The 25,338-nt window shown below is 37.2% G+C and overlaps 1 protein-coding gene across 1 annotated transcript in view; it reads right to left on the bottom strand.

Moving 5' to 3' along the window:
- USH2A (usherin) overlaps positions 1–25,338 on the bottom strand; it is a gene marked incomplete at its 3' end in the record, with an annotated part of 720,880 nt that overhangs the window by 489,505 nt on the left and 206,037 nt on the right. The window contains exon 20 of the mRNA XM_024739202.1: positions 18,435–18,665. Coding sequence (XP_024594970.1) covers positions 18,435–18,665 — 231 coding nt within the window. The remainder of the gene's footprint in view (positions 1–18,434; positions 18,666–25,338) is intronic.

Raw genomic sequence — 25,338 nt, 5'->3', positions numbered from 1 at the left:
TAACTGGACTGTCAAACTTGCTTAATATTTAATTTCACAGGACCAAATCTAGAGAAAATATTAGAGGATTTGGCAAAGTCAGTGACTAGAATGCAGGAAGCCTTGATCTTCTAAGCCAGTAGCTCTATCAAGACTTCCTTTTGGGGGAACTGGTGAATGAGAGCAAATAAATGTAATCTCATGCAGCTCAGGAGACCGGACTTAAAGGGATCTGAGGTAGTGATGATACCCTTTTATCCTCTAAGTATTATGAACATTTTATCTTATCAGACTGGCTAAGAATCTGTTGCCACAATGCTACACAGTGAGAAAATATCAAGTGCATCAGTAACAATGTAGCTAATCTTCCTTGGCTATTCAGATGAGAAGTGACCCATAGTTTAAATACAGCACTTTCAGAGGATAAGGGAAGAAAGAGCAAGGAACGAGCAAGGGATTCTTCTAGAATACTAACCATTGGAGAATAAATGATGCCTCTTGGACTGCAGATTTTTTTTAATACTTGGCAAACATATCTTTGGGATGGATGTTCATTGAAAATATACAGAGCCAAACTAACCCGAACACCTTTCATAAAGCTTAAAGACTATCACTGGCTAAAATAAATACATATCTTTTGAAAATAAGTCCCAAGAGATTACGACTGTTCAGTTATCAAGTATGTATTGGAAATTCACATTATACTGGAAATTTCAGGAAGGGCCTAAAAATTATAAAATACATTTAAAAGATAGTTTAGTCAGGTAGCAGGACATAGAAATACAAAAATGATAAAGTCCAACCACCAATTTCAGCTTTTAGCCTACTTGACTTGACCACAGGGCAACATTTTATACTGGTGACTGTTACATAATTCATGAAAATTTCCTAGATTCTCAAGCAGTTTCTTCACCTACATATCTGGCTAATCCTTCTTGGTTGTCTTTTATTATCCATCCCTGAATGCCTTTCATCCCCCCACCCCACCCCGAGGTGTATCCTTGACCCTGGGTCTTTTAACCCATTCTCATGGCTCCAACTTCCATCCACATGCAGGTGACTTCTTTCTTTCTTTTTTTAAATAATTTTATAACTTTATTTTTTTTAACTTCTTTATTGGAGTATAATTGCTTTACAATGTTGTGTTAGTTTCTTCTTTTTAAGTTAAGAATCTCTGGTTGCATATTCAGACTCAAGCTCCCTTGAACAAAGGAAGGAAGTTATTATCCAGAGATAATGGTACATTCTAAATTCAAGTCTAGGGACACAGCCCAGACTAGGGAAAGTCCTTGGATACAGAGGGAGTGGGAAGGCCTTCAGGAATTTCTCTCTCTGCTGCTTTCTGTTCATATGCCTTAATTCTCTCTCTCATTTCCCCGTACCCCTGCAGCAGTACACCTCTAACTGCTTCTCAATTAATGTATATGTTTCAACTAATTTGCACATCTTATTCAAGAGATAAGAGAGGCTAATTGGTTATCTCTGAATTTCAATTCCAAATTCCTGTGAGACCTGGATCAGTCCTGCTCTGGTCAGACATTCATTCTTGTCCTAACTGTAACCAGTGGAGCAAGGGTCCATGGTCCAAAGAATGTGACTTCAAAGAATGTGACCTCAGACTTCTTTTTAAGGTTAATTCCTTTTTTTTTTTTTTTTTACTTTAACTGACGTTAGAATTTATTTTAGCTTTTTGTTTTATGTTGGAATATAGTTGATTAACAGTGTTGTGTTAGTTTCAGTGTACAGCAAAGTGATTCATTTGTACACATACACATATCCATTCTCTTTCAGATTCTTTTCCCATTTAGGCTGTTACATAATTTTGAGCAGAGATCCTTGTGCTACATAGTAGGTCCCTGCTGGTTATCCATTCTAAATATAGTAGTGTGTACATGTCAATCCCAAACTCCCTAACTATCCCTCCTCCCACCCTTCACTCCTGGTAACCGTAAGTTCGTTCTCTAAGTCTGTGAGTCTCTGTTTTATAAATAAGTTCATTTGTATCATTTTTTTAGCGCCTGCCTATAAGTGATAAATATGGTAGTTCTCTTTCTCTGTCTGACTTACTTCACTTAGTATAACGATCTCTAGGTCCATCTGTGTTGCTGCAAATGGCATTTCATTCTTTTTAATGGCTGAGGAATATTCCATTGTATATATATACACCACATCTTCTTTATCCATTCATCTGTCCATAGACATTTAGGTTGTTTCCATGTCTTGGCTACTGTAAACAGTGCTAGTTAATTCCTATTCCAGTATTTGATGATTTTCAATTGTTGTTGCTGATTGTTTGGTTTTGGCTATCACACGCTATTGGGCAGAAAACAATAGCAGTATATAATAATGGTTAAGGATAGTCAAACGGCTATGGGTTCTATTCCCATAAGGCTTGTGAGAGCAGGAAACAAGTCTCCTGGATTCCAGCTATGTCCTCAGAGTGAGTGTCTCACGCCTAACAGACATTAACAACAGCGGCAGCAAGAACAAAGCAAGTGGAGAAATTAATCACTTTGGAAAACAACTAACACACTGCTAGTATCCTTGCCTGGGATGTGATGTTTAAAAAGCTTCCATTTCCTACATGTGGTTTAGAAGAGTATTCCTAACTGTACGGTCTTACACAGTCCCACAAAATGGAGATACTGTTGCATATTAGACACAAGGAAGAAAAGAAACTTCAAAATAGGTTACTCGCTGAAAGTTTTTAATGAGGCATTAACAGCTCTGTAAATTAAAGTTCTAATTTGCGGTTTTATGGAGTAAACAAGGAGAGAACAGCATCAGATGTAGGCTGCTGTTGCTGCCTCCTCTCAACACGTCTTAAGGGAGTGTCAAATTGATTTTGCAATCCTTAATTATATTTCTCTAATTTTTTTTGGACTACTGAATTTATCAGTATGCAGAAACAATCAGTTTTCAGCAAACTATTTTTCTCAGTTAAACTTAATAACAGAGCATATTAACTCCAATTATATGAGCTATGAAAAATATATTATAGAGGTACAACAGCATCACAGCAAGAATTGGTCAACTGAGTATGCAAATGTGTATTTCATATTTTAACTGATTAAATTCTTTCCTGTGAAAAAAAATACCTGAACAATAGAAAAACTACAGCTCTCTGTGTTATAAAAGTTTCTGTCCTAATGTGAATGAGTTCCAAAGAAACCCTATTCTGTAGAGAAAAAAAAATGTTATTTTGTTGACATTATAGATTTTTGCTGTTAACATAGTTTAACATAGTTTAGTAAATCTCTAACAGCATAGTAAATTTTCCTATGCTTTATAATATGTAGTGGATACCAATTTATTTCAGGTAAAATTGAGCTTAAATCTAAAGTATATACATTGCTTAAGTCTCTATCTAAAGGAGTTCAGGACCAGTAAATTAAATAAAAGACAAATTGATTGATTTTTCTCTACATAAAGCCGTTTTTCCATCACAATGTAGATCAATGGTTTTCATGCTAGAATGTTGCAAGAATCACCTGGAGAACTTTTTCTTTTATCCATTTTATTGAGGTATAATTTACATGCAATAAACTGTATCCACTTAAAGGGTACAGTTCAATAAGTTATGAGAAAATCAAAAACACAATGAGATATCATCTCATACTTGTCAGAATGGCTTTCATTAAAAAAAAAAAAAAACCCACAAATAACAAATGCAGCCACTGCAGAAAACAATATGGAGGATTGGCAAAAAAACTAAAAATAGAGTTACCACATGACCCAGCAATTCCACTCCTCGGTACACATCCAAAAAAAAAAGAAATATACACACACCCCAATGTTGTTACTGTATGCTATCACTTATATGTGGAATCTAAAAAATACAACAAACTAGTGAATATAACAAAAAAGAAGCGGACTCACAGCTATAGAGAACAAACTAGTGGTTACCCATGGGGAGAGGGAAGGGGGAGCAGCAATATAGGAAAACAAAGTTATAAGGAATGTATACCTCTGCAGCCCCCATTATGAGTACTACACAGCACTTCCATCATCCCCTCTTCCTCAGCCCCAGGCCATCATTGACCTCTTTTGTCACTAGAGATTAATAATTTAAAAAAATTTTTATGTCAATGGAATGATAATTAAGTAGTCTTCTGCTTTCTTTATTCAGCATATCAATTGAGGCTTGATCCATATTGTTGTTCATATCAGTAGTTTATCCCTTTCCATTGTTGAGTAGTATCCCACTGTATGGATATACCACTGTTTGTTTATCCATTCATCTATGGATGGATATTGTGTTGTTTCCAGTTTTTGACCATACTGAATATAGGTGCTATGAATATGTGCATACTTTTTCTGTGGACAAATTATTTCATTTCTCTTAGACAAATACCCCTGAGATGTATAGCTGATTCTTATAGTAAGTATATGTTTAACAGAGTACATATGGAGATCTTGTCAAAATGCAACTTTCCAGCTATTTCTCCAGATATGTGGTGGGAATCAGAGTTTGCTGCTTTCTTTCAACCACTTATCCAGGCTAATTCTTACAAAGACAGGTCTTCTAACATTTTGTGAGACATTGTGTAGGCAAAACCAATAGATGACTGAATACAACGGTCACTTTTAAAGAGGCAATCTATAAAAATACATACATATAATCTTAGTAAAAATATCTATTTAATTTAGGAAACCCAGTGGTCTTATAAAGATGACAAAATTAAGATCAAAAACCTTAACGTGGTGGTCTTAAAGTGCAAGATTTGGCCTCTTCTTATATATCAACTTCATCAAGCACCATTCTTGATTTCTGTGCTCTGGCTTTATTGAATTCTTCCAGTTTTGCTTGTTGGTTCATGTTTGCTTATTTATATACCATGTCATCTCTCACATCAAGGCACTTATACATGCTACTTTCTCTACCTGAACTGCTATACTTCCTATTTTTTGCCTAGCTAACTCAAATTACATTTTTCAGATTATAAAACTCTTCCTCTGAGAGGTCTTCATGAATCCTCTAGACTGGGTTGAATCCTCCTACTATCCATTACAACAGTTTTCTACATCTTATTTTCAGACTTATGGAAAACTTTTTTTTTTGTAACTTTTCAAATTGAGGTATAACATAACAATAAAGTACACAAATTATCAGGGTATACTTTGATGGACACACACAAAGTAAATCCACATGCATTAACACTTTTCAGACTAAAGCATAGACTAATTCCAGACTCTCAGAAGGCTCTGTTTTGCTTTCTTTCACTTATTATCCCATCTTCTGCCTTCCATCATCACTGATTCATTTTCCTGTTCTTGAAATTTATATAAGTGGATTATTAGACTTTTTTTGTTTCTAGCTTCCTTTGCTCAGTAATAGGTCATGAAATTTATCCATATTACTATTGTGAGAATAGCTGGTTCATTTTTATAGCTATACATAGTTCATTGAATTAATACATTACAATTTGTTGTCTATTTTTGATGGAAATTTGGGTTGTTAACAGTTTTTGATTATCAAGAATACAAAGTTCCTAAGAACAACCTTGCACATGATTTTTGGTACACATATATATGCATTAATTTTGGATATCTATGTGGAAGTATATCATTAGTCTATTTTTGTTTATGTTTGTGCCAATGTTATACTGCCTTACCTACTGTAGCTTTACAGATAGTTTTGATATGTCATAGTGTAAATCCTCCAGCCTTGTCCTTCTTCAGTATAGCCTTGGCTACTCTAACTCCTGTCCTTTTCCATATAAATTTTAGAGTTAGCTTGCCAATTTTTACCAAAATCCTGAGATTATGACTGGAACTACATGGATTATACAGATAAAGTTAGAAAGACTTGTTAATGATATTAAATCTTCAAATCCATGAACATGAATATCTCTTCATTTATTTAGGTCTTCTCTAATTTCTCACAGTAATACTTTGTAGTTTTCAGTGTAGAGGTCTTGTATTTTATTTTATTTTTTTTACTAGATTTGTTTCTAAATCTTCTATGCATTTTGGTGATATTATAAGTGCTACTTAATTTTTTTTTTCCTTTTCCACTTGCTTTTTGCTATTCAACAGAAACATTTGATTTAGGCATATTGATCTTTACCCAACATCTTTGCTAAATTCACTTATTAAATTGGATAGCTTATATATTATTTTGATTCCTCTATATATATAATCATCACATCTGCAAATAAAGACAGTTTACTTCTTCTTTGACATTCTTAATGTATTTTTTTTTTGCTACATTGCTCTGCTAGTACTTCCAATACAATGTTGAATACAAGTGGTGATAGTAGACTTCTTCGTCCTATTCCTGACATCTGGGAGAAAACAGTCAACATTTTGCTATCAGTAGTTTTTTATAAAAATATATTTACCAGGATATTTCATTCTTAGTTTGCTGAGAATTTTATCAAATATATTTATTGAATCCATAGAGATAATTTAGGAGGGTTCATCTTTATTAGGTTAATGTGGTAAATTACAGAGATATTTTGGCCTTACTTTCTTCATTATTTTTTTCATTTTCTATTTCATTAATTTTTGCTTTTATTTGTATTACTTCCTTCTTTCAAGTTTGGAGGGTTTTATTTGCTTTTTTTTTTTTTCTGGTTTCTCCTTGAGTTAGAAGCTTAGATACTTGATTTCTAACTCTTCCTTTTATTTTTTTTTCCTAATATATGCGTTCAAACGTTCATAGCTTAAGATTACCATTTACTCCTACAGGGACGGAATTGAAATTCCATCTACTTAGATCCTAATTTAGCTATTATTTTAATTCTAGAACTCCTAATACATTCTAATTCTCTGTTTAAATTCTGCATCTTTTCATTTATTTTATTCACAATTTTAATCACAGTTATCTTAAAGTCTGTGTCTGGATGTTATATATATATATTTCCAATATGTCTAGATTACTTGAAGATCTATATTTTTGTATTTACTAGATCCTATTTTTTGGTATTTCTGGTAATTTTGGATTGAATAGCAAACAGCGGGTATTGAAAACAATGTAGATTCTTGTTGATGTTACCTTCTTGCAGCAAATATTTAAATTATTCTGGCAGACAGACAACTTTTACTCCACCAGCAGTTGAGATGGGTTGAGGATTTACTTCCTGCTTTGGGATGACCGCTCTATTTCTCATTTGCTCTCACTGCTAGAGTTTCAGCTGAATGCCTGCCATATTTACCAGGGCCCCTCCTCCTTGGGCCCTGAACTCTAATTTTTTTTTTTTTTTTTCGGTACGCGGGGCTCTCACTGTTGTGGCCTCTCCCGTTGCGGAGCACAGGCTCCGGACGCGCAGGCCCAGCGGCCATGGCTCACGGGCCCAGCCTCTCCGCGGCATGTGGGATCTTCCCGGACTGGGGCACGAACCCGCATCCCTTGCAGCGGTAGGCGGACTCTCAACCACTGCACCACCAGGGAAGCCCTGAACTCTATTTTTTTTTGCCTTTCAAGCCATGTTTCCCCTCTGCCCCTAACACTGAAATATAGGAAGTAAGAAATAAAACAGAAGGAAAATGCAAAGATAAATAAAAAGCTCACACAAATGGTTTTTCTTATTTCTGTGATCTTGATCCCACCAGGCCTGGCACTCCTAGTTACACAGTAATGTCTTTAAAGTACCATATTTTTAAGAAATTTTTATCCAACTTTTAATTTTTTCTCAGCAGGAGGATTTTTTGAAATACTTCACAGCTGGAGTCAGAAATCACTTGTAATTATTTAATTACATGTTTGATGCCTGATTTCATTGCAAGCTTTCAAGCTCCCTAAGGTTAGGGACTGTGTCTGCCTTACTCAATACCCTTTCTAAAACACCAATCATAGCACCTGGCAAATGCAGTGCAATTGAGAAAGATTCACAATACGCCCACTAAGTGACTGCGTCCCTCCACTTAAAGGCAGAAGTAGACAGCAGAGCCAAAAGGTTTGAAAAAAATTTGCAGAAAATAGAAGGGGAAGCCTGTTGAGAAATATTTAGTTTCTTTGTATGTTTAAAAAGATATGATAACACTACTGTTTAGGGACACCTAGGTTGAGGGTTAAGAAAGCGCTCGTTTTGAAAATTATTGATAATCTTGAAGGAAGCATTTACAGGAAAGAAGTGGGCAGAAAAAAATGTAGATTGAGGAGTGATTGGTAGATGAGAAAACCTGTAACCATTGGGAAAGTCTTCTTTTTTAAGAGGACTGATGATGAGGAAAAGATAAAAAATAGATTTAGATTTAGAAGCACATGTTGAAATGTAAAGGTAGCCACTAGAAATGCAGAAACGAGAGGTAGAACATCTAAGCCGCAAGACAGAGAAGAAAGGCAACTAAAAAAAAAACCAAACAAAGGTCAGAACTTCATAGACTGAATAAAATAAAGTGAACGATCAGAGGGATATGAGGTAGAGAGAGGTTATAAAAGAATATCATCAAGATTTATGTGGTTTAGGCATATAAAATATATGAATGAATGGAACAGCACATAATTCAAAATCCCAAATTTAAAAATGTCAGCCATAAATGCATATATAATAATGACCATTATGATATTGTGTGCTAATTCCTGCATTGAAACTTCACAATAATCCATTTTAGAGATGAAGAAACTGAGCTGGAGAGCGGGGAAGTGACTCATGCAAAGTTAAACACCAGCGTGTAGAGGAGCCAGATTTTAAACTTGGGGAGTCTGACTCCAAAACCTGCACTCTACCACTGCCATTGCTGCCTTCCTTCTGAACTAGAATGTCAACGTCAATACCTCCATTGCCCTTGAAATAGAATTCAATCAATTTGATGCTGTTAATCCATCCATAGCATTGATCACTGCTGTTTATAAAGCACTTTCAAGATTAAAAATGTTTTTTATTGTACTATATATGTTTATTATGACTGTCATCCTAAACCTATCGCAATAAGCCCTAATGATATGTATAGGTAAAAGTGTCAAAATATTCATTAACCTCAAAATTTAATAAGCCTAAGGAGATCCTGTGTCTAAGACACATGCAACATCTTGTTTCCAGCAATACCATGTGACAGCTGCAGTGGGACAGAAAACGACTCTAGCTATAATAATCGACAGAGAAGTAACTTCACCAGCAACTAAGGGTCATTAATAAGAATTTTTTTGTCTCTAATACTATATAGCTTAAAACATACTTTCTTACACATCTGAGGCCAATAGAGACTAAACAAATTGAGTTATCACTCTAAACTGTCAATACTTCCAAAAAGGTAGCTCTCAACATTTTGTGATGTATTCTAACGCATTGCAAAACTCATCATTAAGTAATTCTCATAGCTAAGCAATCTTTCTTATGGATTTTTCATTTTCTATCTAACTAACTCCTTTAGTTAATTCTTTATTCAACATTTATTGAACATCTAGTACGGATCCTATGATGTGCAAGGCACAAATGTTATAACTGAAGAAAACAGTCATAACTTCAGCCTTTTGGGGATATAGATAAGTGAACAAACAATTGTAACGGCATGCGATAAAGGTTAAAACAGAGATTCTTGGTTTCTGTGGTAGTAAGTTAGAGAGGCCCCTAACCTAGGTTTGGCATGGAGTCGGGAGAGGTTGTTGGGAGGCTATTTAAAGGAATAGCTCAGTTGACACTTCATTGATGAGTAGGAATTAGCCAGGTAACAGGAAAAAGAAGCACTTGCAAGTAAAGGCAGGCATTTCAGGGAAAGGCATCAATATCTTCAAAGACCTGGACATTCAAGAGAGTGTGGTAGATTCAAGCAGCTGGGACCGAAAGATAGCTGTAGAGCTGGAAAGTAACACAGGAGGTATATGAAGAGGTGAGGCTGAACGGTAAGCAGGGAAGCAGAAGAGACTTCATGCAGGGCATCTTTATGAGAAACTTTTGAAAGGTTTTTAGCAACACGATAAGAAATATTAGTAGTTTAAAAAATAGCCTGTAAAAGAATGAAACTTTTGATTTAGAGACCCACACATAGACCTGGACAAGGAAGTAGCTATAGGACTAGTGGACATTTCCAAGACATGTATCAGAGGCATAATGGCTAGTGGAGGACCAATTGATGGAATGTGAGGAAGGGAGTGAGAAGTGGTATTCAGGGACATCTCCCAGGTTCTGTCTCAGGCACCCAGTTATATTCACTTTGGTAAACACAGCAGTAGACACAGAAGAAGGAACGTATCAGGGGAAGGGGTGGATGTGAAGAGATGCAGAAGCCAAGAAAGAGGCATCTACAGTTGTTTTCTATTTTCTGCCTTGGTGGATGGAAGGACCATTATTCATTCTCATGAACTTCCCATAAGTCCTTATCTTTCCTTCATGAGATTCTCCTAGGGCCCATTTTATTTGTGGGGATGACATGGCCACCACTGCCAGAGATGACTTAAATGACCCGAATGATTAAGCAGGCATTTCTTCCCCCTTCGGCCTCCTCCTGCACACCTTTAGAGGTTGCACTTAAGGTCAAAGAACCTCCAAACAGAGACTGTGCCTCAGTCAGGGGAATGTATGTAACTGAGTTTCCTTTCTTGAAACTCCAAACCAGCCTGAGGGTGATGTTTGTGAGCTTCCTACAATGTACACACCTTAAATAAGGTCTTCATAATATTTCTTGAAATGTCCCCACTCCGAAGGAACTCTTAGTGCATGATCTCATAAAACATTTCTTCAGGCCACTAGAATTCAGTTTTGAAAGATCCAGAATTTTGACAATGATATTACTGGAATCCTTTCTATCTGACTGGAAATGGAGTTAATCTTTGTTTTTTTCCCCAAACATTTTAACGTAAAATTACATGTGTATTTTTTTTTCAAATTTCTTAAATTGATGTATAGTTGATTTACAATGTTGGGTTAATTTCTGTTGTATCACAAAGTGATTCAGTTACACATATACACACATTCTTTTTTATATTCTTTTCCATTAGGGTTTATCACAGGATATTGAATATAGTTCCCTGTGCTGTACAGTAGGACCTTGTTGTTTATCCATCCTACCTATAATAGTTTGTATCTGCTGATCCCAAACTCCCAATCCTTCCCTCCCCCACTCCCCTCTCCCCTGGCAACCACAAGTCTGTTGTCTATGTCTGCGAGTCTGTTTCTGTTTCGTAGATAAGTTCATTTGTGTTATACTTTAGATTCCGCACGTAAGTGATATCATATCGTATTTGTCTTTCTCTTTCTGACTTATGAAGTTAATCATAATACTTTTTTATGGGTGTTATATTTAACCTAACTGATATAACATAATTGTAACTATAGATCTTTAAATATTTTAATTATTTTTTCCCAAGAAAATGTATACAAAATTTTTCACTTTATTAAATCAAAAAGCAATCAGCTTCATAGGTGCTAGTTTCACTATCACTGCTGACCATTATGATTCTTTTTCTGCTTGAAGTTCCTCTTTCTACTCATTTAAATTGGATGAAAGGAGAACTAAAATTAGTCCTTTTTTTGATGCAGAATGTCATTAAGAGACAGAAACATTTTTCTTTCGCAACAAAGCCTTAAATAAGATTCCAAAATGGCCAATGTATTGTAAGAAAAAGACACTGGGTAATTTAAGTACCGTAGGTAAATTTGAGACTACTAGGAAACCCAGGGACAGGGTGGAAAGCCTGTGTTTGACAGTATGGCACGAGTGTGTGAGAACACACGTACAGTTGTATAGCAGGCAACGATACATCTTTTTTTGGTAATAAAAGAGATGGGGAAAGCAGATGCTTTAAGCTGGTTAAAAGAGTGTTAGCAGCTAACAACAGTTTGTTTCAAGGAAAAGATTATTCTATTGTATTGGCATGGTCAATGTTGGGTTGACTTTCTGGCCACCTAAGGCTCTGCTGAGCAGAAAAGATGCTATTTCAAGACACTTTCACTTATCAAGCATTACCACCTACTTTGTTGTGTTGGTTTCTCTCGTTTATTTTATCTGAGCTCCTTTCTACTTATCTTTAGGCTTCCTGGCATTAGGGTGGGAGAAAAATGTATCATTAATGATGAAATTATGTTAATATTATTTTTTAGAACTAGACTTTAGACCAGGGATAGGCAAGCTACCAGTCTGTTGCCCATTTTTGCAAATAAAGTTTTATTGGAACCTGGTTACCCTTATTTTTTTTACATATTGTCTATGGATGCTTTCATGCTACCATGACAGAGCTGAGTAGTTGTGACAGAGATCTCTTGGCCCATAAAGTCAGAAATACTGTTTGGACCTTTAAAGGAGAATTTTGTAACCGCTGCTCTAGATTGACTTTGTGAGAAGTTTACAAAAAGGAAAGGGTTCTTCATGCAAAGGCAAATTTGCAATTGCATTCATTTTGACCACCTGAGCAATATCAAAGCCCCCAAAAGGTCTAAAAATTTTGGTGAGAGAAAAACCCCTGTGTTGAAATGATTATTTTGTGCAATCTGAGATAAAATTCCAAAGTGAAACAACTTACTTCCAGACCAACCCGACCATTAACTTTCCAAACACAAGGCAACATTACAGAAATGTGCTTCAGAATTAGTCACCTTAAAGATGCAAGGTTAAAACAAATGCAGCCCTTGTAAATTGGCCTTTCTGATGAAGTTGATGAATGCGGAAAAAGCACGGTCCTCTGCCACCCTTCAGTGTCATCTGAAAGCATTTCCTAAGAACTTACTTGGACCTCTCTACTAAAGGTAATAAAAACTAAACAATCTTAATATTCACTTCTGAATATCTCTAGTTATCAGAGGTTAGTCTGACTTCTGTTATTCTAAGAAGATATGTATTTGGATCCTTGTCTCTCTCAGTCCATAAAGGCGAGCTCAACCAGACAGTCACATCTCTTCTGATTCAGTTGCATCAGAAATACCCATGGATCCTCGGCATTGTCCAAGACCCACTTCTTTACTTTGCGCTCAAGTTCCGTGTTCTTACTCTTGCCTTTGTTTTTCTATATCATTATTGCCTGTTTGTTAAACTGCTAGGCCATATAGTCGATTCATAGAGCTGCTTTTCAATAAGTGTGGCCAAAATCTAACATCAAAGCTTAAAGAACTTTGTGGTTTAAATGTGCTTTGAAAAGACTTGGCGTTTTATTTAGTGGGTTTTTTTTTTTTTTTTTTCTAAGTACTTTCTGGCAAAACTACTTGCTCCCAGTCAGAGGAAAACAAATAGTGGGACACCAAGGGTGTTGAAGGTCAGAATTAATATGCTTTTACTAATTAGTGTATCTGAAGGAGTTTGCCCTACTTATACCTGTACTGTAACTGCTTAGAATCAGCTTTCCTTTAATGCAGTGTTTTAGTGCCTCAGTTCACTAAAAATAATACAAAAATAATAAAGCATAAATATCATACAGTAAAATGTAAAATATACGCTTTTAAAAGATATTGATTTGGGGGGTTGCATTTCTCTTTTCATGGGTCGGTAATTAATTGTATTTCTGGATCATGAGGCATTTTAGTTCAGCCATTTTGGGGAAGGCAAATACGAAGAGACAAAAATGTAAGACAATCATTTGGTGTCCTTGAACGGCATTATTATGAAGAAAGTGTACAGAGTTCTCATCTGCAAGATATTCAACATCAGTCATCACATTTTTCATGAAGACAAATAAAAGGGAATTACATCCAGGTGCACATGTGTGTTCATCTCCCCAGTGGGTTGCTACAAAGATCTCCGCAAAGGCAGTTCCTGATTTCTGGGCAGGGTCACCAGTAAAGGCAATTTAAAAGGCTGGTGTGATTGGCGTCCGGATACTACAATAGTCAAACCTTCCCCCAAATTATCATGGACCTGTTTTCCACTAATAGGAAAAACAAGTGACAAGGAGACAGAGGGTCACCTTTGGAATGCCAAACTGAGCAGTATTTTAGTTTGCTGTTTTTACCAGCTTCCCTTTGATTACTAGCGAAATTCTCTGTGTACGTGGATTTACTCTGCATTCCTGAAAATAATAAGCACATTTTTTTTTCTCTCCAGAAACACGGTGATAGCTCCTTCCTGTTGTAGGTGGGAGGGATGCTCTATTTGCTATTCCTGTTTTGGAAGGACAAAGTACTGTTAACCCCGTGTAATCAGGGGACTATTTCATTATGAGCGTTCACATGATTTTCTAGGTCCAAGATCATGAAATTATGTTGAACTTGTGTCTTCTTTACACCCTCTGACACAACTCAAGAACTGAATATCCATTTTATATTGAGTAATTTCCCCCATATCACTTGTTATCCCTAGAAGTTAACTTATTCCCATAAATTCTTCAGATTAGTAGAGAGAAAGCTTACATTTCTGTAAATCTTAAATTGTGAATATATTATATGAAAGAATCATAAAACAATTAAAAATCTAAGTGTTTTTAAACTCACAGATGCCTTGGTGATAACTTCTATTTTGAATTTTTGAGGCTGCTTAAATAACCTGTGCTAACTGATTTGGAATTTTAGAAGTTAAAGGAATTGGCCATTCAGTACAAGCCTCAGTTTCATAGATGAGCATGATAAGACCCAGAGGAAAGTAGTTTATATAGTGTCTCAACACTAGGTAGATTAAGTTAACTGTTTTCAATAACAAAATTAAATATCACATTTTAATATAGAAATTGCATATTACTCGTACCCCAGATACAACATTTAGGCAAACAGATCTTGTATGTGCAGCAGCAGACGAATTAATAGAATGTTGATTTTATGAATTGCAGAAGACTTTTAGAAAATCTCCTGTCTCATAGTAGGCACTTAATAAATATTTGTTCAATGAGTGATAGCTGATAGCTAATGTTTAAAGACTATAAAGTAATCTGTGTGGCAGATACTGTGCAAAGTTCATTAGGTGAGCTATCTCCTTTAATCCTTACCTACCTGCTAGATATCAATATTGTAAGTCGTATCATTATGCCAATTTGAAAGAAAAGGAGACAGAGGCACACAGTGATTAAGTGGTTTGTCTAATTACATTTAACTAATAAATAATGGGGCATAGATCTGAAACTCCTGTTAGTCTGTTCCCAAAGCCCTCATCCTTAATCATAACGAAATGGGGGAGTTATTTATACTATGATGTAAATGACTGATAATACACCCTTCCTGGAAATTAGATTTTTGAAAGAACACTCGTATCAGAAAGGAAAAGCGATCAAACGTTGATCCTACGAAAGATTCACCTGGTTCATTTTTCGGTCCCAAAAGTAGATTTTGACAGAGTACATTTATAATACTAAGCTTACTGATTTATACAGTAAGCGACATAGACATATATTCATATGTTTGAATTGTTTTCATTCTATCATATGAGGTAAAATATTTAAAGCAAATATGGAAGAGGGGGGAGTTATATGAGAGATTCTTTTCTTGAACTGTAATAATGAGATAGTTTATACCTAGACTTTCAACATATTGCTGTGACCATGGAATGAATGTATTTACAAATCCTGTCATTGATGGGTGAACTCTCACATTTTTTCCTTACATAAAATATGCATAATAATACGCATCACTGTATATTTGTTTTTGAGTCATTTGATATCTCCATTCATATTTCAGGAATCATTTTTAGTTAGAGTTTGAGATTCTGAAATGAATCAAAATAAAAGATATCTTAGTTCTTCTTATAATTATTCATTTTAAATATAATTCATCATCTTAGAGATGATCAGGATTTGCTCATTAAATTTGCCGTAGAATATAAAAACTGCATGAAATTTATAGGAACGTGAGTTGAAAGCACTGTCTGACACACAGCACTTCAGCCCACTTAAAATAATTTTGTTTGATGTTAAAAATCTAGCTTTAGGCACACTCTAGATTTAATTGCTACAGAAAAAAAAATCTTATCCCCAGATGTCTTTGGAGATGCAAGTAATAAATAATGCCAATACTATTTCTGTTTGCTACCTGAAAAGCCAAAAAACCGAAAGACAAATCCAAAAAGTTTAGCAGTGTCGAGTAAGGTTTATTTGGGTGATCATTATTTCATCTTCCATCCTCACTTATTACTTTTAGATACTTATTATTCCACAACTTCCAAACTACTGTCCACAGAATTATCCCTCCCGCTCTGTGGCAAAGCACCAGCTTTTGAACCAGAAGCTTCCAAATTCACATTTCACCTCCAAAATTCAGTAGCTGTGGCACCATGTGGCAGCCAGTTATTGGAACCTCACTTCCTCATGTTCCATGAGGGGGAAAATATCTACCTTCTGATGCTGTAGAGGGATTGGATGAAAGAATATACAAGTAAAACAAATGCATGATGCTAATAATACATTTACCTTTCTACATAAGAAGATCCAAGTTGAAGGAAAGCTACTGATTGAGTTGGTTTTGTAAACTTGTCCTGGTTCATTAATTGGGGAAATTTTGTTAAACCATAACCTGGCTCAATAAAAGTATCCAGCCGAATCTGCCAGGTGAGCCAAAGGGTCAGACCAATAACTTGATGGAGACCTGGTTACTTTAACAGTTAAGAGAGACTCGAAAGTAAGCCAAGCTTCTCATAAAAAGGAGGTAGCGAGGCCCCAGAACATGGCTGAATGCAGAAGAACTGCTTATTCTCCAGGAATCGCCAAAGCTCTAGGGAGTCGTTCAAGCCCAAACTGTCATCTCCCTGTCTTGTCCTTCAAATGCTGTGGACTCCAAACACATTTTCTGTGCAGCTGGAGGCTTTGTTATAGACAGAAGGATCCTGCTTAGTGAGGCCAGTGTTTACGGCCTAACTTTCTTAAAGAGGAATTTGGAAAACTTCCCAGACCCTGCATCTGCCCCTAGCCCTTGCACCTCGGAGTCTGAGGCCGGCTAGGGAGACAGCACAGACGACTAAATTTATTAACAGCCGACGGGCCACTCTATCTTTCACGGCAACAACAGTAGGTGATCCCATCAAAAACCTGTCTGCTGGCTAGCCAGCAAATCCGAGCTGACATGCCTGCCGCAGCGAGACCCAGATGAATGGAAACGAAGGCTGTTTCCTCGAAGAAACACATCACAAGCCAAATGTTGGACCAGGAAGTCAGTTCCAGTTCCAGTTGAGAAAAAGTCTTTGACTTTTTATCCATAGGTTCTTTCTCAGATACTTATGTTTTCTTTTCCTCCCTTTCTTTGACTTTTACGAATATTAAGTAGAAGTCGAGTGTTTTAGGGGAGCTCAATGGCTGAATTTCTAATACTCAGTGAGGAGTTGGATATACTAGTCCAGTGGTTAAGCGTGCATTAATCTTAATATATCACAGCTAGAACATAATCATGATTCATTACAAATATACATCAGCAGCCAGCCTCACTTAAAAGCAAATTATTTACCATTTTAAGTAAAAATAAAATATGTGAGCTACGTTTTATAGTTCAAATTCCATTTCATTGTCCTCAACATATGCAGCATTGGAAAGACTAGCTATTTGCTCCAAAATGACTTTCTCATGGATTAAATTAATATCATTATGAGTTTACAGAGTAACATATTATATACTTAAAATTTTTTTTAATGGGAAATAAAGTGTGTATCATGAATAATTAGAGTTTTCTATGTCTGTAGTGAAATAGTGCTTTAAAAAACTGTAATTCATAGAGATAACTGGACTTCCAGAATATTGTAATACCAGTCAGACCAGAAATTGAGTGAGACGTGTGAGGTTGGCTCACACAGTGAGGATCGGATCCTGTCTTTATTTAAAATTTTTATATTTTACTGGGGATTTTTTTGCATTGATTTTTATTTGAAAAATATTGTATTAAAATATTATTTACATGGATTACTGAGTTTTGGGTGCCTTTAAATTTTGTGCCTCACTTGCCTTACTCTACTCCTGACCCATAGAAGGTATGCTTTCCCTGAAATTACTTTTTCCCATAATGCTCTCCATAGAACATGGGGTATTAACAGTTTTTACACTTTAAAAAGAAAAAAGCTACATCAAATAAGTGTTAGGAATAGTTAAACAAAGTTAAGTAGCTTTCTTATAATTCTTTTCAGAGACCGGAATAAGCTGACGTGTACTGAGAATCTCCAATAGCATGGGGGCATTTCTCAAACTCATTTGCCCACAGAACTCTTTTCCACAAAGGAAGTGAGGAATACTCCGAGGAACACATTCTGGTAAATAGCGTCCAAGCGTCAATTCCAGCACATACTTTGATCTAATAAGACTGCCTTTTCAGGGAATTCCCTTGTGGTTCAGTGGTTCAGACTCTGTGCAGGGGGCACGAGTTCGATCCCCAGTTGGGAACTAAGACCCCAAACACCACGCAGTGTGGGCAGAAGAAAAAAAAAACCAAAAAACAGCACTGCCTTTTCACATCTATTATATATATATATTTTTTTCTTTTCTTTCCTCCACTTACCCCACTTATTTTTTTCAGAATACTGAAGAGATAAATATGTCGACACAATCAAGCTAAAGTTATAAAAGGGCTACATTAGTATCTCTATAAACAGGTGTAGTAAAAATTCATTGTAAAGACATATCAAAAGCATTAAAAACACCCCAGGGCTGAGTGCCTCGTAAAGAAAGTGATATCAAGCACACTTACCGGTAAAGTCTGTATTGACTGGGTGAGTGGAGCTGGGAAATCTATAATATCCATTTCCTATGAAACGAGTTCCTTTCATCATTGTGGCCCTAGGAGCTGGTAGAGCTGCCTGTCTCCTTTCCAGCTGATATGTAGGAGAGGGTCCATTCTGTTCTTCAGGTGCCTGCCACCTAAGATGGATGGTTGTACTGTTGATTCCTTCAACCAGAGGTGGCCTCAGTTGGGCTGGTGCTAAATATTAGAAAACCCTTGTTACATTCAAGAATTTGGCTCCTATCTCTAGACATAGATATGCACACATATGTTCACATGCACCTGTGTACATTACACTCAAAATCAAATCAATTATGGTCTCCAGTATTTCTATGGTCTAGGAACTGAAAACAGAGTTAATATTAAATGTGACTAAACAAAATTTTGAATTTTGAATACGCTTTTATCATTAAACAAAGTTTTTTCTTACAAATAATTTCTCTATTCTTTCTGGCGACCTGACGGATACTACATATTATAGTCTGTTGGAGCACCACCCAGATTCTCTTTACCAAGCAGATGCTTCATTGCTCTAGCTTCTGTGCCTGTTGGTCTCTAATGGCTCATGGCTTCTCCATCTTCTAGAGAATACCCCTGTCCTACCCAGGAGCTACAAGATCCCTTGTGAATCCTGCAGCCGGTGACTACCAAGCTAGCGGGTACGGATCACAAAGGGCAGAGTCCCTTGTCTTAACATGGTATCGAGTCAGGGCTGCAATTCACAGAGGCCAAGCAGGAAAAGGAAATGGTTGAAATGGGCTAGTTAGGGAGACAAGAGAAAGTGGGGTTTGAGAAAAACCGGTGAGCGGGGCGGGGGTGAACAGTCACTAATTCGCGCCAGCCCACGGATGATTCAGGAATGACAACCCAATGTTGTCAAATCTTTTATTTTGTTACCTAAAAAAAAAATCATTTTATGTGTAATTTTCTGATTTTTAAAGCTTAGCTACTGGTCTAAATTAAAACAAACAAAAAAACAAACACCACTCTGAAAGCCAAAGCATCCACAGGAAGGAACGAGCCTGTGATCTCAGTGGTTTGCAAACTCCTGTCCAGGCACAACAGACTCAGGCAGCCTCGGGGGCCCTGGAGTGACCACAGCACTCCCAGCAGTGGCCTGAACCTTGGGCAGTGAGGGCCCAGGGCTCACACGCACACTGGGGCCACGGTGCACCTTGAGGTCCAGGGACACTGGCATTTCTTTGGAGCCTCCTGGGAAACCCCAGGAGTGACAGCTCTGAGACTTCCCCTAAAACCTACTGGAAGCAGATCAGATTAACAACTGAGTTGCTGAAAATGAAGACCTGTTTCGATTTTCATTTTCTTAAGCAGTTGGGTTTGTAGGATGAGATTCATATCCACTCGAAGTGTGTCAGCTGGGTTTGAGGGGTGAAAATGAAGAAAGGAACACATGTCATAACCGCCAAGTCTATTTATTGAGGACCCAGACTAAGGCTGTGGATCTTAACTTACGCCTGTGTTAACACAGCCTTGTGCAGACACAAAGTTTTTGCCTGTTTCAGTAAATGTAAGATAAAATAGTGTGAATTCAAAAACTAATATTCTTAAACCAAGAAAGGCAATTCACCTTAAATCAGCTTCATGGGCCCAGGGCTCACACGCACACTGGGGCCACGGTGCACCTTGAGGTCCAGGGACACTGGCATTTCTTTGGAGCCTCCTGGGAAACCCCAGGAGTGACAGCTCTGAGACTTCCCCTAAAACCTACTGGAAGCAGATCAGATTAACAACTGAGTTGCTGAAAATGAAGACCTGTTTCGATTTTCATTTTCTTAAGCAGTTGGGTTTGTAGGATGAGATTCATATCCACTCGAAGTGTGTCAGCTGGGTTTGAGGGGTGAAAATGAAGAAAGGAACACATGTCATAACCGCCAAGTCTATTTATTGAGGACCCAGACTAAGGCTGTGGATCTTAACTTACGCCTGTGTTAACACAGCCTTGTGCAGACACAAAGTTTTTGCCTGTTTCAGTAAATGTAAGATAAAATAGTGTGAATTCAAAAACTAATTCTTAAACCAAGAAAGGCAATTCACCTTAAATCAGCTTCGAACAATGACCATTTGTTACTTTCTAGAAAGCTTGGCCAGCTTTCCAAAGAGAAACAATTCATTGTGATTCTATTTTCATTTTTAGTAAAGAAGAGAGGGCAGTGGGTAAAAAGTTCATCAACTAAGAAAGATAATTAACAATTCTGTTCATCTTCCGCCAGTGTGAGCCATGTGATATTTTTATTCTTATATATACGGATCTGTACATTTTATGCATGATTTCCTTTAGTATTCTTTACCAAAAATTAGCTAAATGCTGGGTTCTCAAAGATTTCATTCTACCAGCTATGATCCCTCTTCAGAATAATCCAAAACAAAATAAAAAGCTAAGCCATGCAGAAATTTCTTCTCCCACTAAGCACATCTTCAGAGTTTGGAGTTCCATCTTTGTAAAATTTCAGGAAGACATCATTGGCAATTAGCTTAACTGGGGAAGGAGGACTGCCAAAGATTTCTGAGTCTTGGGGTCAGAGAAGCAAGTAATGGAGGACCGATTATATTTTTTTCATTTGTTTAAAATTTTCTACTTAGGAGCAGACAATAGGAATTTTGAGCTTTTCTGTTACTTTCCTGTATTCCACTTAAGATTCCCTAGTGATCTGGCACACAAAGACTTGAACTTTTTAGTTTGAAGAATAGCATCTATTCCAGTGATATCCAAATATCATATGATATCGCTTGTATGTGGAATCTTAAAAAAATGACACAGATGAACTTGTTTACAAAACAGAAATAAAGTCACAGGTGTAGAAAACAAATTTATTCTTATTTAAAAGCAGCTACTTTCTCAAGGTCGCATTTGTTTGACATCTAATACTCTTTCACTTTACTCCAATCACCCATCTGGATGGGGATAATGAAAATTTGTACCACTACTGTATTCAGAATCCTTTCCCCGTTGATGCATCATCGAAAATCACTTCTTAGTCAGGAATATGATTTCAGAGTCAAACAAAACAAAATCAAAGGAATTCCAGCAACTCAGTAGGTTTGCTTGTTTGTTTTGTTTGATTGAACGTCTACTAAAAGTGAGAGCATGCAATTTTTAAAATATGACAAAATGATTATAATCAATGAGGACACATGCATTGAGAATCCACTAAAATTAATGCTGACTATTTAAAGTCTAACAAGTCGTGGAGCGCTTCTAGATTCACAGGGGAATTGCTCTGCTGAGCAATTATACCATTCTTAGGAGGTCAACCACAGAGAACGAGTGGAACTAGAGTATATACATGTGTGTGTGTTTGTGTGTGTGTATTTTATTTACTTGCTTAAAAAAAAAAAACAAAACAACTCTCAGCTGGTCTGTTACAGTTTCACTTTTGAGTCAACCCAGCCCACTTGAAAGGGTGAGTACCTACTCAGTCACTACCTTCAGAGTTCCCCTAAGACCAGAGAGGAACTTTCAATCAATTAAATGAGACTGGTCTCATATACATTCACAAGTAGAATAATGATAAGAAAAACAGATACTCCTGAACTATTAAACACATACACACAAACACAGACTCACTAAGAGACAGGTGAATTAAAGATTATGGCTCAGATTATCAAAGTGAAGGGATTATAGGTATACATTTGTTCATCACAAGACAGTACATTAAGAGACAATATGGGGCTTCCCTGGTGGCGCAGTGGTTGAGAACCTGCCTGCTAATGCAGGGGACATGGGTTCGAGCCCTGGTCTGGGAGGATCCCACATGCTGCGGAGCGAATAAACCCGTGTGCCGCAACTACTGAGCCTGCGCATCTGGAGCCTGTGCTCTGCTACAAGAGAGGCCGCGGTAGTGAGAGGCCCGCACACCGCGATGAAGAGTGGCCCCCACTTGCCACAACTAGAGAAAGCCCTCGCACAGAAACAAAGATGCAACACAGCAAAAATTAATTAATTAATAAACTTCTACCCACAACATCTTCTAAAAAAAAAAGAGACTATATGGAATAATGTGAAAGTCTCTGTTTGGCTCAGATTATCAAAGTGAAGGGATTATAGGTATACATTTGTTCATCACAAGACAGTACATTAAGAGACAATATGGGGCTTCCCTGGTGGCGCAGTGGTTGAGAACCTGCCTGCTAATGCAGGGGACATGGGTTCGAGCCCTGGTCTGGGAGGATCCCACATGCTGCGGAGCGAATAAACCCGTGTGCCGCAACTACTGAGCCTGCGCGTCTGGAGCCTGTGCTCTGCAACAAGAGAGGCCGCGGTAGTGAGAGGCCCGCATACCGCGATGAAGAGTGGCCCCCGCTTGCCACAACTAGAGAAAGCCCTCGCACAGAAACAAAGATGCAACACAGCAAAAATTAATTAATTAATAAACTCCTACCCACAACATCTTCTAAAAAAAAAAAAGAGAGAGACTATATGGAATAATGTGAAAGTCTCTGCAGACTTCTAGAGATATAATTTTCACTTTTCATCCAATTCTGTATGATTTTACAAAAATCACTTCAAACCTATATGCCTCAGTTTTCCCATCCAACATGAGGATAAATTTTCAGTGGAACACTTTGAAAATAACTGCTTTTAAAAACAATATAACTGCGTTAGGTTTTACAAAGCAAACTTCTATTCAAATACAGCGCACTATTTTTACTAGCCAATAAAGCATCTTTCAAATTGCGTATTATAAAATGATTCAATTCATCCACATTTAGAATCTGTGTTTACTTAGAAAATCCTCTTATAAGCATAAAGTATAAAATGGATCTTCATAGGATACTTAGGCTTTTAGATTCAAAGACTAACAACATACAAAGTCTGTTTCCACTTGGAATAAAATTACGGTGCTCTTGCATTTTTTTGCATTAGCTCTGTGACCCAATTTCTAGTCTCTCCTATTTACAAGCATTCTTTTATACAACACTGTGTAATATACATTCTTCTTTATGCAGCATTTATTACTTTATAATCTGATTAACAGCATATCATAATGCATAAGTTTACACTTGCAAAATTTACGCAGTGTGGAGTTTGACCATCTTAGGATAAGAACTGAAGACCAAATGAGCAGAAGTCCTTGCTGACAGGTCTTTAAAATCAAATCTGTTCCCAAGAAAGAGTTCGTTGTCTATGAAGACTGCATGGCTGTGTCAATATCGTCAAGCATCATCAACCATTAGGAAGACAGCAATCTAGGAACACACATCGTTTCCTCATTTCAGGGGTGTGAGCGGGGGAAAGACTAATATGAGACATCCTCAGGCATCTTGTCAGTGGAAAATGATCCTGACTTGGTCTCAGAGATGCAAACTGTCACAGGAAATGTGATTTGCCAAATGCTGTTAGGCCCGAACACCTGTGAAAGGGCCCTGGAACTAGGACTCAAACGTAAAATCCGGGCTCACGAAGCCATGATTTCCCAGTTGGCAAGCGCTCTCCATTCAGCGTCCGGAAGAGGAGAGGATTCTCCCCTCAGACTCTCAGAGACTTCTCAGTGCTTTCTTGTTGACTATCTATTCTCTGACTGAGGAAAGAACAACATCAATTTTCCCATTTTCTTCTTTGTTTACTAGTCCCCTTCAAGAGAGAGGATATATAGTGGAACTGATCTGGAAAGGAGAAAACTTAGGTTCTAGACTGCTTCTTTAGGACCCTACTTATAGAACATTGGCTAATCCATTATTTGGCCTCTCTGTTCTTCAGTATCTCCCTCATTCATTTATTTTTTTTGAAAAAAAAATTTTTATTGAAGTATAGTTGGTGTACAATATTATATAAATTACAGGTGTACAACAGAGTGATTCGTCATTTTTAGAGGTTATGCTCCAGTTACAGTTACTGTAAGATATTGGCTATATTCCCTGTGCTGTACAACATATCCTTGTAGCTTATTTTATACATAATAGTTTGTACCTCTTAATCCCTTACCCCTATATTGCCCCTCCCCCCTTCCCTCTCCCCGCTGGTAACCACTAGTTTGTTCTCTATAGCTGTGAGGCTGCTTCTTTTTTTTTGTTGTTGTTACATTCACTAGTTTGTTGCACTTTTTAGATTCCACATACAAGTGATATCATACTGTCTGTCTCATTTCACTTAGGAAATACCTTCCAAGTCTATCCATGTTGTTGCAAATGGCCAAATTTCATTCTTTTTTATGGCTGAGTAATATTCCATTGTGTATATATATACACCACGTCTTCTTTACCCATTCATCTGCTGATGGACACTTAGGTTGCTTCCGTATCTTGGCAACTGTAATAAGGATGCTATGAACGTGGGGGTGAATGGATCTTTTCAAATTAGTGTTTTCATTTTTTCCAGATATGAACTCAGGGGTAGAATTGCTAGATAATACCTCATTTACTGAAGAGCACAACAGACCCAATTGTGCCTAGGGTCTCTTCCATTTTCAAAATTCTGCTCGAACATTTTCAAGCAGCTCCTCTCCATAGTAAACCAAGAAGGGATGCTGGATACATAGATCCCCTCAGCCCTCCAGGAAGCCAGCCAGCTTATCTCCCACAGCTCTGAGCCATCTTGTTCTTTACCCCAGCACGGCAGATACATATTATGATTTTTCTGTGTGTTCTATGATATAAACAAGGCCAGAAAGCAGTGCTTTTAGAGAATTTAAGGGGAATCACCTCCTTGAGGAATAAACACTACCTTAACCAGCTGTCATACAGGTGATCAATAATTTGCACGCACCTCACGTCCAACACATAAACAGTGTGAGGATCCATGATTTCTGAACTGTACATATGGCAGCAGCGATGACAACACGTACTGTTCCCTAAAGTCCCCTGTCAATAAAAGGTAGTTGCTTGGACTGTAATTATGGCATCCTTGCTACCC

Source organism: Neophocaena asiaeorientalis, unplaced genomic scaffold (assembly GCF_003031525.2).
Source record: "Neophocaena asiaeorientalis asiaeorientalis breed wild unplaced genomic scaffold, Neophocaena_asiaeorientalis_V1.1 scaffold477, whole genome shotgun sequence".
NCBI classification, from domain to species: domain Eukaryota; kingdom Metazoa; phylum Chordata; class Mammalia; order Artiodactyla; family Phocoenidae; genus Neophocaena; species Neophocaena asiaeorientalis.
The sequence above is the reverse complement of the archived record's forward strand: the minus strand, read 5'-3'. Positions and strand labels throughout refer to the sequence as shown.